Here is a 16,342-nt window from a genome sequence, read left to right as displayed (position 1 = left end):
GTGCACGAGAGTCATACACTAAACTAAGACAAGGTGTTTTATTTCCAAAACTAATTAACAGTCAAAATATGTTCCCAGGCAAGCATTATTCATAACTAATAAAGAACACCAGGCACTGAACAGGAACATGAGCAACACTCTGAAAGCGTTTCCATGCAGGATCATAGAACCATAGACTCACTTAGGTTGGAAGAGGACCTCTGGAGGCCATGTGGTCCAACCCCTTAACAGTCTCTAATTCAGAGCAGGACCAATTTCAAAGTTAGTGCAGGTTGGTAAGAGCCTTGTCTTGTAGAGTTTTGAATATTTCTAAAGAAGATTTCAAAACCTCTTCAAGCAACCTGTTCCAGGTCTCTTAAACTAATCATTTTATTTTCATTAAATTAAAAGCATCTTTCAGTAGATTTATTGCATCCTAGAAGAAATATCTAAGATCACAGCAAACAGGGCAAGCCCCTTACTCAAAAATGTGATCCTGTGCAAAGTCCAGAGTTCTATCTCCCTCTCTTCAACCAGATGCCTGGAATACAAAGGTCCTCCAAAATGTTGCTTGAGAGGAGGAAATACCATACTAAGACAAAATATCACTTTGTTTCATGCAACATTTTGTTTTTGTAATCGACACCAAGGAGTGATTCCTGTTCCCTACAGAATTTGTTACACCATGGCTCACATTCACATTATTCATGGCTGGCCACTTAGAGCAAACTGGCCACATGAACACTGCACCACAATTTGAGTGACCATTGCACTTTGTACCTACTTCCCTGCAGGACTCCCCCCCTATTCTGCACAAGACACATAAAATACTTTCCTGCCTCCTCACTAGCAGCCCTCCACATTTCTGCTTTCATCTTGCAATGGTAAGTGACAACATTGTACAGAAAAGGGCCACATGAAGATAAAAAGTCTCCTGGATATGGAGACCTGCAGGGGGGATTCAGAGTGTGAAACCTAGAACAAACCTAATGTAGCAGCTCCTGGACTAATCTAAGCACAGATTTCATCTGGCTTTACTGCAGAAAGATCCCAATAGCAAAACAGTAGTAATGCAGTAAGGACAACAGAGGAATAAAAGCATGAAGTGAAAAAACAAGCTTCAGAATTGCACAAAATTTACTTGCCAAATTGCACAACCAGTGTCTATAGGACAGGTTTCTTTTTTATAACTCCGTATTTTAAATTGCATTTATTTGAAATATATACCTTAGAAGTGGTTACACTAATTGTGAAACTTGAGTTTTCCCTAACATTCTACCCAAAGCTGTTTTCACATCTTTATTTTTCAGGCTGTAGATAATGGGATTTAACATGGGGGTTAAAATGCTGTACTGGAAGGAAAGCATTCGATCTAGAATGAGGGACGAGACTGAGCTGGGTTTTGTGTACTGGAACAGAGATATTTTTAAATTTTAGCAAAAGTTCCTGAAGGTTTTCTTTTAACTAGAATTTTAAGGGCTTGATTTTGGTATTTTGTACAAAAGATAAGCAGAATCAGTCTATTAAATCTAAAGAAACTATCCAGAGCAACTTCAACAAACAAAAGCCTCACAAAAATGAAAATAATCCATGTTTTTTATTAACTCATTTTTCACTGGTAGCAGTAGCAGTTGTGTGCTGCTGAGATGCTCTGGAACACAAGCAAGGCTGTGCATCTTCATTCAAAACTTTTACAGAGCTAAATGGAAAAAGGTTTCGTTAAGCGTACAGGGCCAAAGCTGGTTTACACTAGCTTTTTTCTGTACACATTCACAGGCATGATTCTGTGCTGTCCAAAAATCCTTACTAACTCATGATGTATGCAAAACACACATTCAGTGAGTTATTTGGCTTGGAAATTATGTACTCACCAAAGAAAAAAAGTTGCTTCTTTTCTTAAGATGTCATTATCTGTTTGAAATTCTTGTACGCTGTCCCCAGAAATACGTGCTGAAATGTATTGAATGAGTGAGTTAGTAGAAAATACCATAATGAAATGCTAATAAACTAATGTGCACACAGATATACTCACAAACCCATAGAGAAGAGCAAAATAACAGTGGACCGACCTACCTCTAACATAAAAATCAGGAACAAATTAAAACTGATAGATAGATAGATAGATAGATAGATAGATGCATTGATAGGTATGCAGACAGATAACAAGGGAGATGGATTCATGGTATTCAAGTTAAAACCATACAGGTCTTTCTTCTTGATTCTGTATTGTATTAATAGAATTGTTAGACAGAAAGTATAAGACAATATTTCCAAAGATAGGGCATTAAAAATTCTGAAGGTTGTCTCTCTCTTCTCTAATCTGCATCTCTGTTCTTCTTCATACTCCCTTTCAGTTTCTTCATCTTTAAGTCAAATATCATATGTAAAAAACATGCAGTAGAGTTTTTCCCGAGGGGCAAAAAAAGAGTGCTGCTCTTTGTTGCTGGTGATCAGCTGGAGAAGAGTCAATTATATAGTTCTTCCCTTGCTGCTCATCTCTTTTCATATTCCTAACTCTAAATTCTTATTCTCAGTTTTGGAGCCTAAGTATTTTCTGGCTACCGCTGGGATGTGTGTCTCCTGTGTATAAAAGAGTGAATGTTTTGGGCCAGGAAATAATGAGCATTTTCCAGGAGACAGGATAATAGGTTATTATTTAGTTTCTTACATCTCCCTCCCCTCCCCTTCCCTCCCCTCCTCTTCTCTCACTTCCCCTCTCCTGTCCTGTCCTCCCTATCTGATTTTGGTTTTCCCAGAACCCTTGCTGCCCTCCACAGCCTATCCCAGATCCGGGCTATACCACTAGTACTTAACAGAGTCTGTTCAGGCCTAGCAGGATGGGGGTGGCAGGTCCATGACCAGTTGGGCCCATGACTTTTCCACCACCCTGTGGTGAGAGAGGCACATCTAAGTTTCTTAGGTAGGGCAAACCAAGATCTGGGGACAAGAGAAGGGAGATGTGGTTTGGGGGGAGGGTTCTTCCATTAATTGCCATAAGGACCTCCCCACAAACCTTAGTTTCTACTGTCATTCCTGGCCATCAAGATGCCCCCTGATACTTTGGGGACCTGTGTTGCCCTGTGTTGACAGGGAACAATTCTATTCTAATTTTATCCATCTCATTCTTAGTTAGCTGAGAAAAAGTACCGTCAACAAATGATCATTTGTCTGCATTTCTCTGTAAATAGGTAGCCTGAAAAACTGCTGAAGCTTCAGACTACAAATTAAGGTGAAATTGATCCCAGCTTGTGTGTGGAATGGTTAATATACCTTGTAATCCAATGTTATTCTATGCCTATCTTTCAAATAAAACAATAAAGTTTATGTAAAGTCAGGCAGTATCCCAAGTAGTTTCTTTGGAATTATTACTTTTTGTTTTTATGGCAAGTTGTTGATAGAAGATAGAAGGTGTAAGACAGAAGTTTTTCTTTTTATTCCTGCTGTGAAGATTATGACTAATTTCCCTCAGCAAAAACTATAAAGTGAAATAAAAATACCTTTGGTTTCTACAGTACATCTAGACCTTTCATCCTATGAGAGAGAAACACTAGCGATAAACAAGGAGTGTTACAAATGAATTTACCTGAGAATCTCTTCTCACTCTACCACTAACAATGAGAAATGTAACTTCACAGAGGCTGGTGGATGCAGGATAATTTGTATAATTCTTCTGCTCCTTGTTTCTTACTGAACATAAGATCAAGGGCTGCTTTTGAAATAGAATTTGCTTTTGAAAACAAGCTGACCTGCTGTGATTTCTAACAGTAAAGGAATCTAATTTGAAAATGGTCTTTTAACTGAGTACACTGCAACTAGTCTGCAAATAACTTATTTTTCTTTCCTTGACTTCAAATTATGAAAATGTTATCCATATGACTTACATGCAGATGAAAATATAAAATATATTTGATGCTACAAAATTTGTTTACAGTTTTTCTTCATGATGATGAACTTACTCAGATGGGGTAAAGCTATTAGGGAAGTAAGAGAGGGTGAAATGCCATCCAATTTTTTCTTCTTTTTTACCAGCAACCAGTAGCTTACTTAACTAAAATCATGCATCTTTCCATAAACATTCATGACATGAATGGAAGTCTATACAGCGTGGGCATCTACAGGTTTTTTTCTAGGGGTATTAGCATTCAAGATTTTCAATAATGGCCATAATGGAATAAAGAGTATATACATTTTCATCTACCAACAGCATTCCAGCTTAGAAGACACAAAGGCTTCTGTGACACAGCTTAGGATTCAAAATTGTTGTCACAGCCTGGAGGAAAAAATAATAATAATAGCTCTGACTAAATGAATATGTAATTCAAAAATTGTAAAAGGGTAGCTAGGAACAACCAAGTGCACAAATACAAGAAGAAGAAGAATATATTAAGAAACAGTTCTGATAGAAATCTTAAGCTCTGCATAAGACAAAAAATTTACACATCTGTGACAAACATCATCAGCGTAAGTAGACAGGAGTATAGCCCTTAAGTCATATGAAATCATTGTATAACTCATCATCATTTTCTGCTTAAACAGAGGCCAATCACAGAAAGAACCTAGAAGAGAACAACATATTTGTTGCATGATTCGAAAGGAAAGATTGAATGGGTTGGGGATGTGTAGTTTAGAAAAATCTAAAGCAAAACCACAGGGCTTAATAGCAGTTATTGTGTACAGAAAACCTATTAAACAGGGGAAAGAAATCATGTGCTTCATCACCCATGTGGAAACGATTACAAAATAACAGATTTATTCCATCAGTGGAGTCAGATGTAAGATACTAAGAAAAACATCCTGACAGTAAAGAAAATGAAGTAATGGAGTACTTTTTGTAATTACATTGAAAAATTGTCATCAATTTTAAGGATTTAAAAAAAACTACTAATGTACCTCTCTTAGAAAGTAGAGTAATACAATTATTTCTGTGTTGCACTGGGGATGCTAGAGTAGACGACCTCTCAGTGTTTCCTTTAAAGCCTCACTTTCTGTGATTGTGGTAAGAAATTATATGTCATTAGATTACCTGTCACACTTTCAGGAAAATACTAAGAAGTAAAGTAATATTTCCAAGAGAAAGGAAAGTTAAAAAAAAAAAAAAGGACGCCTCCCCCTGACCTACACACGTCCCAGACTGAACTGTAGGTAATAACACTTTCCCGAGATTGTGTGAGGTCAGTGCTGCTCAGTTGCAGAACAAAGATGGAGGACACATTTTCAGCTGATGTGACTGCATCTATCTCTTCACAGAGCACAAACCCTCAGTATCAGATCTGGACAGGAGAATATTCATGACTGAGAGAAAGGTCATAGTCACCCATAAGAAAATGGCAGAGCAATTTTGTGCTGAGGGACTTGAGAAATGTCATTTAAAATGAAAATATGGACAATATCCTACTTTAAGGCCCAGAATGAGAAACACTACAATCGTATAACAAATGCAAAGCAGTCAAATACTGTTCATGGCATGCACAGATTACTAGTGGGGCCTGTGAGTGCACAGGCACAAAAGACTTTGGGATGGTATTAAGGCAGGGATTACTCCAAGTGATAAGCAGTACAGAAGTGGTTAGATAGGGCAAGTGACTTGAGTATGAACTCCAAACACTCTGCTCTTCTTGGCCAAGAAACAGACGCTGCTTGGAGCAGATCCCAAAGACTGTGTAAATATAAATAATTGAGCAAAACCAAGAATTAGATTAGTCTCACCCTAAATTCAGATAACATTATATGAGCAAGTCAGTCTAGGTTCACTTTATTCTCGGTATGGAAAAGTGGGCTGCTGAGAGATCCATTTTTTTCTAACCAAGTATAGATGTCTGTTTGCAAATAAGATGCATCAGGTTTTGGGAGTTTGCTATATCGAATAGACCTCCAGGATTTACGAAGAAAACTTATGGTGACTAACTCCGGTGTACATTACACCACACGAACCCCTTCAAATGGCAGCTGTGTATGATCAAGTCTAAAACCAATAGCTTTTAGTCTGTTTATATTTCCACATACTTTGTGTCTTTATAGATGATAGTTCTGAAGAGATGTTTTTAGTGATACTTATACTCATTTTCAATACATACATCCTGGTGGAGTTTTGAAATATTGCTGAGCTATAAATACATCTCTTCCTATAGTTTCCAATCACCTACTTGCTTACTCTTTTGTCAAATGTCCTTGCTGTTCTCCCGATAAAGCTCAGTACTCCTTTTCATACACTCAGGTACTTCTTCCAGGTTGTTGTGCACTTGGGAGGTGCTCATTCTTTCCGGATCTTGGGAAGAACTGCCACCTTCCCAGTGCAAACTTTTGGCAAAGTTGGCAGGATCTCAATTAAAAAAATGCCTTTTTGGAAAAGGATAGCAATGCAGAACAGCCTGAATGGATGCTGGGCTGGCACTACAGGCAGGCCTGGGGGCCAGTTGTACAATGTTTGGACTGGGTGACCTGCCCTGTGAGTTGGGAAAATGAGAAGGAGTTATCCGGATGTCTCACCCCAGCTGAAATATTAACTTGTTTCCAAAAATAAGGTGTAGGAAAAGGAAAAACTCAGCAGACTTTGCATTGTAGTTGGTTGTTACTACCTTGCTTGAAATGAGTGTGAGAATGTTTTGACCGGACAGAAGACTTACAAAAGAATAATAAGATACGGCAAGAACTTGTGCGGGCATCCCAGCAACAGGAAAAACTGGTGAAGGAGCATGCTGCTGGTTGTGTTGTCAAGGGGCAGGGTAGGCAGCGTGTGGTTTGTAAGCAGCAGATACAAGGCAAAGGTTGGAATCCCAGAACATGGGACCATTAATTATGTACAAAGCAAAGTGCCCCCCTGGGCAGTCTCATAATAAAATGTCTGTGCAAGATTATGCCCAGGGAGAATTGCACATCATTGCTGAAGCTTCCTGGCAAAAAACAGGAAAGAGTCTAAAGCAATGTCTAATGTGAGAGAGTGAGTGGATGTGTGAAATAATCAAATAGGGTTAAAGCTCTAATCCTATTGAGAGAGGGTCCCCCATCAGGAGAATGTATGAGTGTATGTGTCAGTGTGCTGCATTGTAATGCTGATGATAACCATTATCCTTCAGGGCAGTGGACAGTGGATCAACTTGCTGGCCAAGGTCTCCCAAGCTGGTGGGTGCCTCACTGGAGATCCAATATGCCAGTAACCCTTACGCCTTCAAGCAGAAAGCACATGGGTCTACTAGCAGGTCGGGGTCTGTCAGGGCTTCATCAAGGATTTTGTGTGCCAGTAACCACTATGCCTCTGGGGCAGCAAGTGCATGGGTCTGCTAGATGGTTGGGGCCTTTCATGCTGTCAGGGCCTCACTGGATATCTAATGTGCATGTAAACATAACCATTATGCTTGAACGTCACCACATATGGGATGTGCACAATGTGCCATGTCCTTATTGAGAAGTTCATCCAAGCTGTGTCATCTCAGGGCACTCAGCATCAGAAAGGATGTAAGATTTAATTGCTAATCTTTTATTCCATTCCTGTCTTTGAATATTCTGATTAAACATTGTGGTATAGTTAAAGATTTGAGTGGGCATTCTTTCCTACCAAGATCAAGAAAGAACCGGCACATCTCTGGTTATCAACATTATTGTTCCTCTGCTGAGGTTTTACCTGCTTGCAAAACAATAAATTATCTCCATACACCATGGCGATGTCCATGCCTCCCCTCCTGTTGTGCTTACAGTCCCTTTCATCTTGCTGTTTCTAAAGCTGTTAAATAATGCAATTTAAAAAGGGAGTTACAGCTTTGTATCTTAAAACCAGCAGTTTGTGTGTCTTGAGTATAACTGGATTTGCGTCTTAAGTAAATCAGACCGTTACTTTCATACTGCAGCATCACTACAATGAGATAAGAACTTGTGGAGAAATTCTTAGGTCTTCCCTCTGCAGAGGGTTTCTTCAGGATGGTGGAGATGATACAGATGTAGGACATCAAGATGAGATAAAATGGAGTGAATACGACCAATGCTGTGGTTGTCATTGGCTGCATTTCATACAAAGATTTGTCAGTACAAGACAGCATAATAAGAGGGGAGATATAACAGAAGAACTAGTCAATCTTGTTGGGTCCCCAGAAGGGTGGGGAGAACACCTAAACTATATGCATCACAGGCACATTATTACTAAACCACAGCTAGAGAAAGGAAAACCTTTTCTTTGTGATCGTGTATCTCAGTGGGTTGCCTATGGTCACAGGAAGGTAGCGTTCACCAGCTGCTGGGAAAATCATTAAGCAGAGGTGGCTCTTGTCCTCTAAAAGGTAGTTCACCAGTCTTGTGGGTACAGCGACTCAGATGGTGCAAATACTCATGAAGAAAAGAACCCTGAGAAAGAAAAAACATGGTTTGTGCTGAGATGGGTGAACAGTGACAATGATGATAAGGATGTTCCAGTGATGATGATGAAGTATATGAGAGAAGAAAAAAAAAAAAAAAAGGAGGACCATGAGGAACAAGAAGATCTGCAGCGCAGTGTATCCAGACAGATTTAAGAAGTCTCATTATCTCATTAACTGTGTGCTGTTCATATGGCTCTGCCTTAGGACTAGCCATGAGTTTCAAGAATCACAGAACTGCAGAATCTCTGGGTTTGGAAGGGACCTCRAAAGATTAATCTGGTCCAACTCCGTCTGCTCAACAAGGGTCACCTAGAGCAGGTTGCCCAGGACACTGTCTGGACAGCTTTTGAATATCTGCAAAGGTGGAGATTCCACCACCTCTCTGGGCAACCTCTTCCAGTGCTCAGTCACCCTCACAGTAAAGAAGATGCCCCAGTCCCTTAAGCATCTTAGTAGCCCTCCACTGGATTCGCTCCAGGAGCTCTATATCTACAGATGTTTAAATCTCTAAAAAGCTGTACCTTTTGAAAACAGGAACTATCAAAGTTTTGCATCCATAGCACTTCAGGTATAATCCGTGGATGGGGTTCATGCATGGGATTTGTCTCACTTGAGTTGGGAAATATCCAGAACACATATCTAAATCTTAGTTGTTTTTCTAGGCTCCTTTTCTAGAAAATGGATAGAACCAAATATTTTCAAGCCCAATTAATCCAACTGATTTCGGATGTCTACTTTAGGATGAGATGAACTGTGCTTTAATTACATTGAGAATACTGACTAAATCATGGTTGAGAATCACCACTGAAGGGAGCCAAGAGGGATTAATTTATCTTGTCTGAGTGAGTATGCTTTTAAAAATATTTTTCATTATTTTTAGCAGAAGATAGCAGGGTTTTTCTTCTTTTATCATTTTCAGCTTTTCTACTTTGTCTTTTCTTATATTCAGCATCTGGCTTTTATTGATATACCTGTCTTTTTTTCTTTGCATATCCTTATCAAAATGTTTATTTTCTTCTTGTGGAGAAGAATAACTCTAACTTTATATTCTTCTTTTTTTTTAGCTGAAAATTTAATCACTTTCCATTTACTGTTCTTGATGTTTGGAGGCTGGCCATCCTACTTTTGAGATTTTTCTTTAAAATTAATTTGGGACAGTGTATTTTTCTGTACATTGGTTGCATAAAAAATTCAGTCAAAGCAGAGTTATGTCAGAATAAGCGCTCTGTCTACCCTCCCTTTCATCTGAGGGAGCTGGCTAATGTCATTGAAGTGTCAATCATCTCCAAAAGGCCATGGCGATCCAAGGAGGTATGTGAGGACTGGAAGAAAGCAAATGTCACTCCAATCTTCAAAAAGGTCAAGAGGGAGGACCTAGGGAACTACAGGCCAGCCAGCCTCACCTCGGTCCCTGGGAAGGTGATGGAACAGCTCATCCTGGATACCATTTCCAGGCACAGGAAGAACAAGAAGATGATCAGGAGTAGTCAGCATGGATTGACCAAGGGAAAATCATGCTTAGCCAACCTGATAGCCTTCTGTGGTGAGATGACTGACTGGGTAGATGAGGGGAGAGCAGTGGATGTTGTCTACTGTGACTTCAGTAAGGCTTTCAACACTGTCTCCCATAACATCCTCGTAGGCAAGCTCAGGAAGTATGGGCTAGATGAGCAGACAGTGAGGTGGACTGAGAACCGGCTGAATGGCAGAGTTCAGAGGGTTGTGATTGGTGGTGCAGAGTCTAGTTGGAGGCCTGTAGCTAGTGGTGTTCCCCAGGGGTCAGTACTGGGTCCAATCCTGTTCAACTCATTCCTATGACCTGGATGAAGGGACAGAGCGCACCCTCAGCAAGTTTGCTGAGGATACGAAACTGGGGGGAGCGGCTGGTACCTCAGAGGGCTGTGCAGCCATTCAGAGAGACCTGGACAGGCTGGGCGGAGAGCTGGGCGGAGAGGAACCTCACGAAGTTCAACAAAGGCAAGTGCAGAGTCTTGCACCTTGGGAGGAATGACCCCACGCACCAGTACAGGCTGGGGGCAGACCTGCTGGAAAGCAGCTCTGCGGAGAAGGATCTGGGGGTCCTGGTGGACACCAAGTTGACCATGAGCCAGCAATGTGCCCCTGTGGCCAAGGCGGCCAATGGTATCCTGGGCTGCATGAGCAAAAGTGTTGCCAGCAGGTTGAGGGAGGTGATCCTCCCCCTCTCCTCAGCCCTGGTGAGGCCGCATCTGGAGTACTGTGTCCAGTTCTGGGCACCCCAATACAAGAGAGATAGGGAGCTCCTGGAGCAAGTCCAGCGGAGGGCTACTAAGATGCTTAAGGGACTGGGGCATCTCTCATATGAGGAAAGATTGAGAGACATGAGCCTCTTCAGCCTGGAGAAGAGAAGACTGAGGGGAGGGGGAGCTTATCAATGTGTATAAGCGTCTGAAGGGAGGGTGTCAAGAGGATGGGGCCAGACTCGTTAGAGTGGTGCCCAGCGATAGGATGAGAGGCAACAGGCACAAACTGAAACACAGGAAGTTCCGTCTGAACATGAGGAAAATCTTCTTTACTGTGAGGGTGACTGAGCACTGGAAAAGGTTGCCCAGAGAGGTGGTGGAATCTCCACCTTTGGAGATATTCAAAAGCTGTCCGGACAGGGTCCTGGGCAGCCCGCTCTAGGTGATCCTGCCTGAGCAGGGGGATTGGACTAGATGATCTCTAAAGGACCCTTCCAACCTCAACCATTCTGTGTTTCTGTGATTCTGTGAAACAACAAAAAGACAATATAAGAAAGTCCACAAGAAGATAATATTATTACAGACTTCTCAATATCCTGAAGAAAAGCAGGCTAGGAAACAATGACTGAAAGCTAAAGCCTATTTAATTTAAATGTAAAATACACCCTTCCATCAAGGATGGGTGTTCATCTGTCATTAATGCTTCTGGAACGGATACCTTTTGGAGGTCTACATCCTGAGAGGAAGAGAGAGGAAGTGCTAGGGTTTTCATGGGGTCACTGCCTGATTAATATGGCCCATTAAAGACAAGAGATCAGATCCAAAACTCTGATATCTATTAACCTTCTGGTCTAAACTCTATAAGAATATGAACAGTTCTGCTCATATAGCATTGGATATAAACCTTTGTCAGAGATATAGATGTGAGGAAGGGGAATGGAAACAAGGGATACCTGCTCTCCTACAGTAAGATGTCCACATCAATGGTAACAGAAAGATATCCTGAAGTTTAACAGTTTTCTTGTTTTCTTAACTTTCTCACTCAACCTAATCCAGTTAATTGAACTCGTAGTTAATGCATTCTACAACTGTGCTATTTATCATGCCTTGAGAACAGTGAAATATTTCCATGAGGAGACATGTCAAATTAGACAACCAAGGTTTCAGTGGTAGGTCTCAAAAGAAATGTACAAAAAAGGTGATCAGCAGGTGGAGATAGGTGGGAGGTTTGGGAGACATTCTTTATCAGCTTCAGAGAAGAAAAAAGGAACACCAGATCATTTCAGCTTCTTCCCTGAATCTGAGATGCTACATAAAGACTTTGTAACTGAGATCTCAGGTTATACCAGCCTGCCCTGGGAAAAAAAGTTTATTTTCCTCTTCTTTCTCCTCTTCCACCCGTTGGATGGAGCTAGACAACAGGGCTGGGATAACTTGCGCCTGTGAGCTGTAATTGAGGAATACCACATCACCCGGGAGAAGATGCTCTTCATGTCTGAAGATCACTCATCCATTTCTGGAAATGTAGGAGAATGGTGTTGGGGGGTTGGGGGGGAAGCTCAGGGATAGTAAGGGCAAGTATTAAGTACTGCTGCCTGCGATTTTTGACTGAGAGGCACCACTCAAACAGTGGGGTCTGGTGGGGTGGGGAATAAGTCTGGGTCTGGCATAGCTCTGTGTGGAGAAGCTGGCTACAATCTATATGTGGCCAGACTGCTGAGGGTCTGCAGGCTAGGCTTGAGGGGTATCAAGGAAACTGAGGTAGCAAGGGCTATGTTTCAGGTCTGAGCGATAGTCCTTGAGCCTGGGGAGGCTGGGGGAGGAGGGTAGCCCCCAGGTGATGTGTGGGCCAGACTGATATGAACTTGTGTGCTTGTGTGCATCGGAGATGTAATAAGAGTCACAGGAGATGTTGTGGGGGTATCGGAGGCTGCACCACAATAGGGAGGTCTGTCCTGTTCACAGCCCCTTGGCTGATTTCCGCCACGGCAACCTGGAGAACAGGAAGAGGTGTCTGTTCAGATGCCTTTCTTGTGCTGCCTCTGCTCCCTCCCAGGAGCCTGGATGCGCAGAGGTGCTGTGTTACAGCAGCCCCTCTGTGTGCTCCACATATCACACCAAGCAGAGAGAAACCTCAGGCAGGTGAGGGCTGAAAGCATCACCCTCAGATGGACTGGGGATTATTACCCGATCCTTTTATTTAACAGAGACATCAAAGGAACTGCTTGATAAGAAAGTCTGTTACTTCCTTTGTTTTCCTGTCCGCTTCCTCATGCCTCTGATTTTCTGGTCTAATCAGCCCCCCACGAGGGCCAATTAGATTTCCTGTAACAGCTCCACCTCAACAGCCTCATTAAAACTCCAGAAAAGTTTACTCTTGTGTATTCCCTTCACACTGTGTAACTTTTCCTCAAAGTCTCGTTGAGTGAGCAAACTATAATAAGCTTACTGTTACCTCTAATTTGCCATACAGTCATCAAGTGGCTAGCAGGAAAAATTGTCTTTTAGGAGGAGTTTTGCTAGACTTGGCAACTTTAATGAACATATGATGTAACAGGGTTTCTTTTGTTTCTCATTTTCAAAACCAGTGAAGTTAAATTAACATGCTTCAAATAAATTGATAAATACAAATTTTCCATCAGAGCTGACACTGTCAAACAAAAAAGAACATTATCTTTGGGGTCAAACATCTTGTAGACTGTCTCTGGCTATTTCTCTCATTAATTGCCAAGGACTGAGGTGTCTCCTGTAAACTCTTCCTTCTCTCAATCTTTTTCCACAGCAGAAATAAAACTACATTGCAAATCTTGTGGCAGCTTCAATACCCTCTTGAGTTTTTCCTGTAAAATTAACTGCACACACAGTCAGGATGTAGTAGTTACCGAATCTTTGTAGTTACGAAAACTCATAGCATGTATAAAATAATTCAAAAATGGGTAAGATTTTATAATGTTTTGAAGATGTTTTTTCAAACACTTTCACATGATTGTAAAATGTACCAACACAACAGCCCCTGGCCACATTGCTAGAAATGGGCATATTATCAGAAGGTACACAGACTGATAGATATGGATATAATAAGATGGGCAGAAAGATGATTAGAGACAGGAGATAATGACAGTGGCCTCTGTTAGTGTTTGTCCAAGAATTCAAAAGACCAATATTAGGTAGGACAAATATCAGTGTTAGAGAAAATGACTGATAGGTAGACAGGCAAACAGACAGCTGAGTGGATTATTATGTAAGTGGGAAATTAGGCAGAAGTGTACTGGATATTCCCCTAGCTAAAATATTAGGAATGCAAACATGCATCCTATACACAAAATCATTTCCTTTCAAAAATGAAAAATATAGTTGCAATAGCATGGGAAGTATTTGCCAAGTGTAGATGAATTTAGGCAAAAACTGAATGGATTGAAAGTTACAAGAAACATTTGATTTTTAAAGGGATTTGTACATTTTTAATTTTCAAACAATGACTTTTCCTCAAACTGTGGATCAAATTTATTTATTAAAAAAGAAAGATTAGTTTATAAAAGACAAACAAAATACAATACTTCAGGATGAATGACAGCAATTAATCTTGGTCTAGTTAAACTGTAGAATAGTCAGACTTATCAAAAAAATCACTTATGGTGATAGTCTTGCTATTCAGGCTCTGGGGCAGTTCTGACCTCTGCTTCTATGTACCTTGGGCTCCAGACAGGGTCAATGAGAAGGTTTGGGTGCAGACAATGCTGTTGTTCCGGATGCAGACAATAGTAAGGACTCAATGGAGTGCTTGTCCTAGTGTCTGTCTTTACCAGCACCATGGTAGCTGTGTTTCTTTCAGATTGTTTGGACTCTTTGCAACCCCTATCACAAAGTGCTAACAGTTTCGATGATTCTATAACTTCTAAATGTGAGAGTTCTTATGTACTTGTCTACATGTGGGATAGGTATCTCAGCTTTCACTGCAGTCAGTAGAACTGCAGGGAGGGTTTCAGATGCCTAAACATAGGGGTCTAATGTCATTTTTGGGTCTATGGGGTGTTCAGTATGAACTAGAATAAAGTAACTGCTCCAGAAGGATGAAGGTCTCCCATGGTTTCTATATCATATCTTGCAATCTCCTGCAGCTGTCCTTGACACTCTATGTCAACTAATATAACAGTATACATTGATGTCTAAGCACCTGAAATGTTCCCTTAAACAAAGAAAAAGGACTTCAGCTATATCATATTAACTTCTCCTAATGTTAAATTATTGTAAAGTAATCATAAAAATGTGTTTCTCAGCTACATTTTCCTCATCAAAAAGATACGTTTTCTATACTTTATGTGAAGAAATTTGTTTCACTTGCCTGAAAGAAAGTACAAAAAAACCCAGAATCACATTATTTATTCTGAATCAGTGGATTCACCATAACTGACCAGGCAAACCAAGAGAAAAATGAGCCAGCATCTATAAGCAAGGAAACACAGAAATAATATGTAAATTTAAAATATTAATATAATTAACAAATATTCATCATTGAATGTTTATGTGTATTTGTTCCTGTCTACCAAAAAAAAAAAAGATTGCAATTCAGCTAGTAATTATAATAGCAATAAAAACTAAATGAAGTTCTGGGCAAAGAGACAAGGAGGGAGGAAAAAGAGAAGTAAAAGGAGAAAGTGAAGCATGTGGCGTATGTCAACAGTCATTTCAGTTTATAGAAATAACTGACTTAAATTAGTGTTTTTATATAAAACAGCAAGAACTGTTACTGTAACTCATGCTCATTGTAATAAGCCTGCAGTCAGAATTCTGTCCTATAGTCAGAATTCACCAAAGAGACTGAATATCAACAAGAGTCAATCCTGCAGTCTCCCCAGTTTACAAAGCATGAAGACGATGATGTCTAGTGACTATTTTTCCCAAGGCATCCTTGAATGCCTTGTTCCTCAAGCTGTAGATGACTGGGTTCAGAAGGGGTGTGATCACTGTGTAGAGCACAGACACACCCTTGTTGAGCTGTGAGGGGAGGCTGGAGGTGGGACGGACATACATGGAAATCATCGTACCATAGTATATGGCCACTACCATGAGGTGTGAGCTGCAGGTAGAGAAGGTCTTTCTTCTTCCAGAAGCAGAGGGGATCTTTAGAATGCTGAGAATTATGAATAGGTATGACACAAGAGTCAACAGAAAGCAACTGGAAAGGACCAGGAGAGAGAGGACGAAGATGACAACTTCTGTGACAGTGGTGTCTGAGCAGGAGAGCTTCAATAGTGGAGGGATATCACAGAAGAAGTGATCAATGAGGTTGTAACTGCAGAAATGCAATCTGGAGATCATCAGACATGGCAGAAAGCCAGTGAAAACACCAGTGACCCAGGAGCCCACAGCCAGACGGGTATAAAACTCAGCAGTCATGGATGTAATATACTGCAGGGGGTCACAGACTGCAAGGTATCGATCATATGCCATTACGGCCAAGAGGTAGCACTCAGTGGCTCCCAGGAAAACGAAGTAGTAAAGCTGTGCCATGCACCCTGAGAAAGAGATGATCTTCCTCTCTGCCACTAGATTGGCCAGCATCTTGGGTACAATTGTGGTGGTGTAACAGATCTCTAGGAAAGAGAGGTTCTTGAGAAATTTGTACATGGGTGAATGAAGTTGTGGCTCCAGTGTCACCACTGAAATAATAATGATGTTTCCCATGATGGTAAGGATATAAATAACCACAAACAATGTGAATAGCAGGATCCGGCAGTGTGGGTTGCTACTGAAACCCAGCAGCCTGAATTCCAGTACTGCTGTGACATTTGCCAT

The 16,342-nt window shown here is 40.9% G+C and overlaps 1 protein-coding gene across 1 annotated transcript; it reads right to left on the bottom strand.

Moving 5' to 3' along the window:
• Window positions 1–15,403: 15,403 nt before the first annotated feature.
• LOC112962115 (olfactory receptor 11L1-like) lies at window positions 15,404–16,342 on the bottom strand. Its single transcript, XM_026058017.1, has one exon. It carries the CDS (start codon window positions 16,340–16,342, stop codon window positions 15,404–15,406), a length of 939 nt encoding a protein of 312 aa, XP_025913802.1.

Source organism: Apteryx rowi, unplaced genomic scaffold (genome assembly GCF_003343035.1).
Source record: "Apteryx rowi isolate R43461 unplaced genomic scaffold, aptRow1 scaffold_1412, whole genome shotgun sequence".
Lineage (NCBI taxonomy): Eukaryota > Metazoa > Chordata > Aves > Apterygiformes > Apterygidae > Apteryx > Apteryx rowi.
The sequence above is the reverse complement of the archived record's forward strand: the minus strand, read 5'-3'. Positions and strand labels throughout refer to the sequence as shown.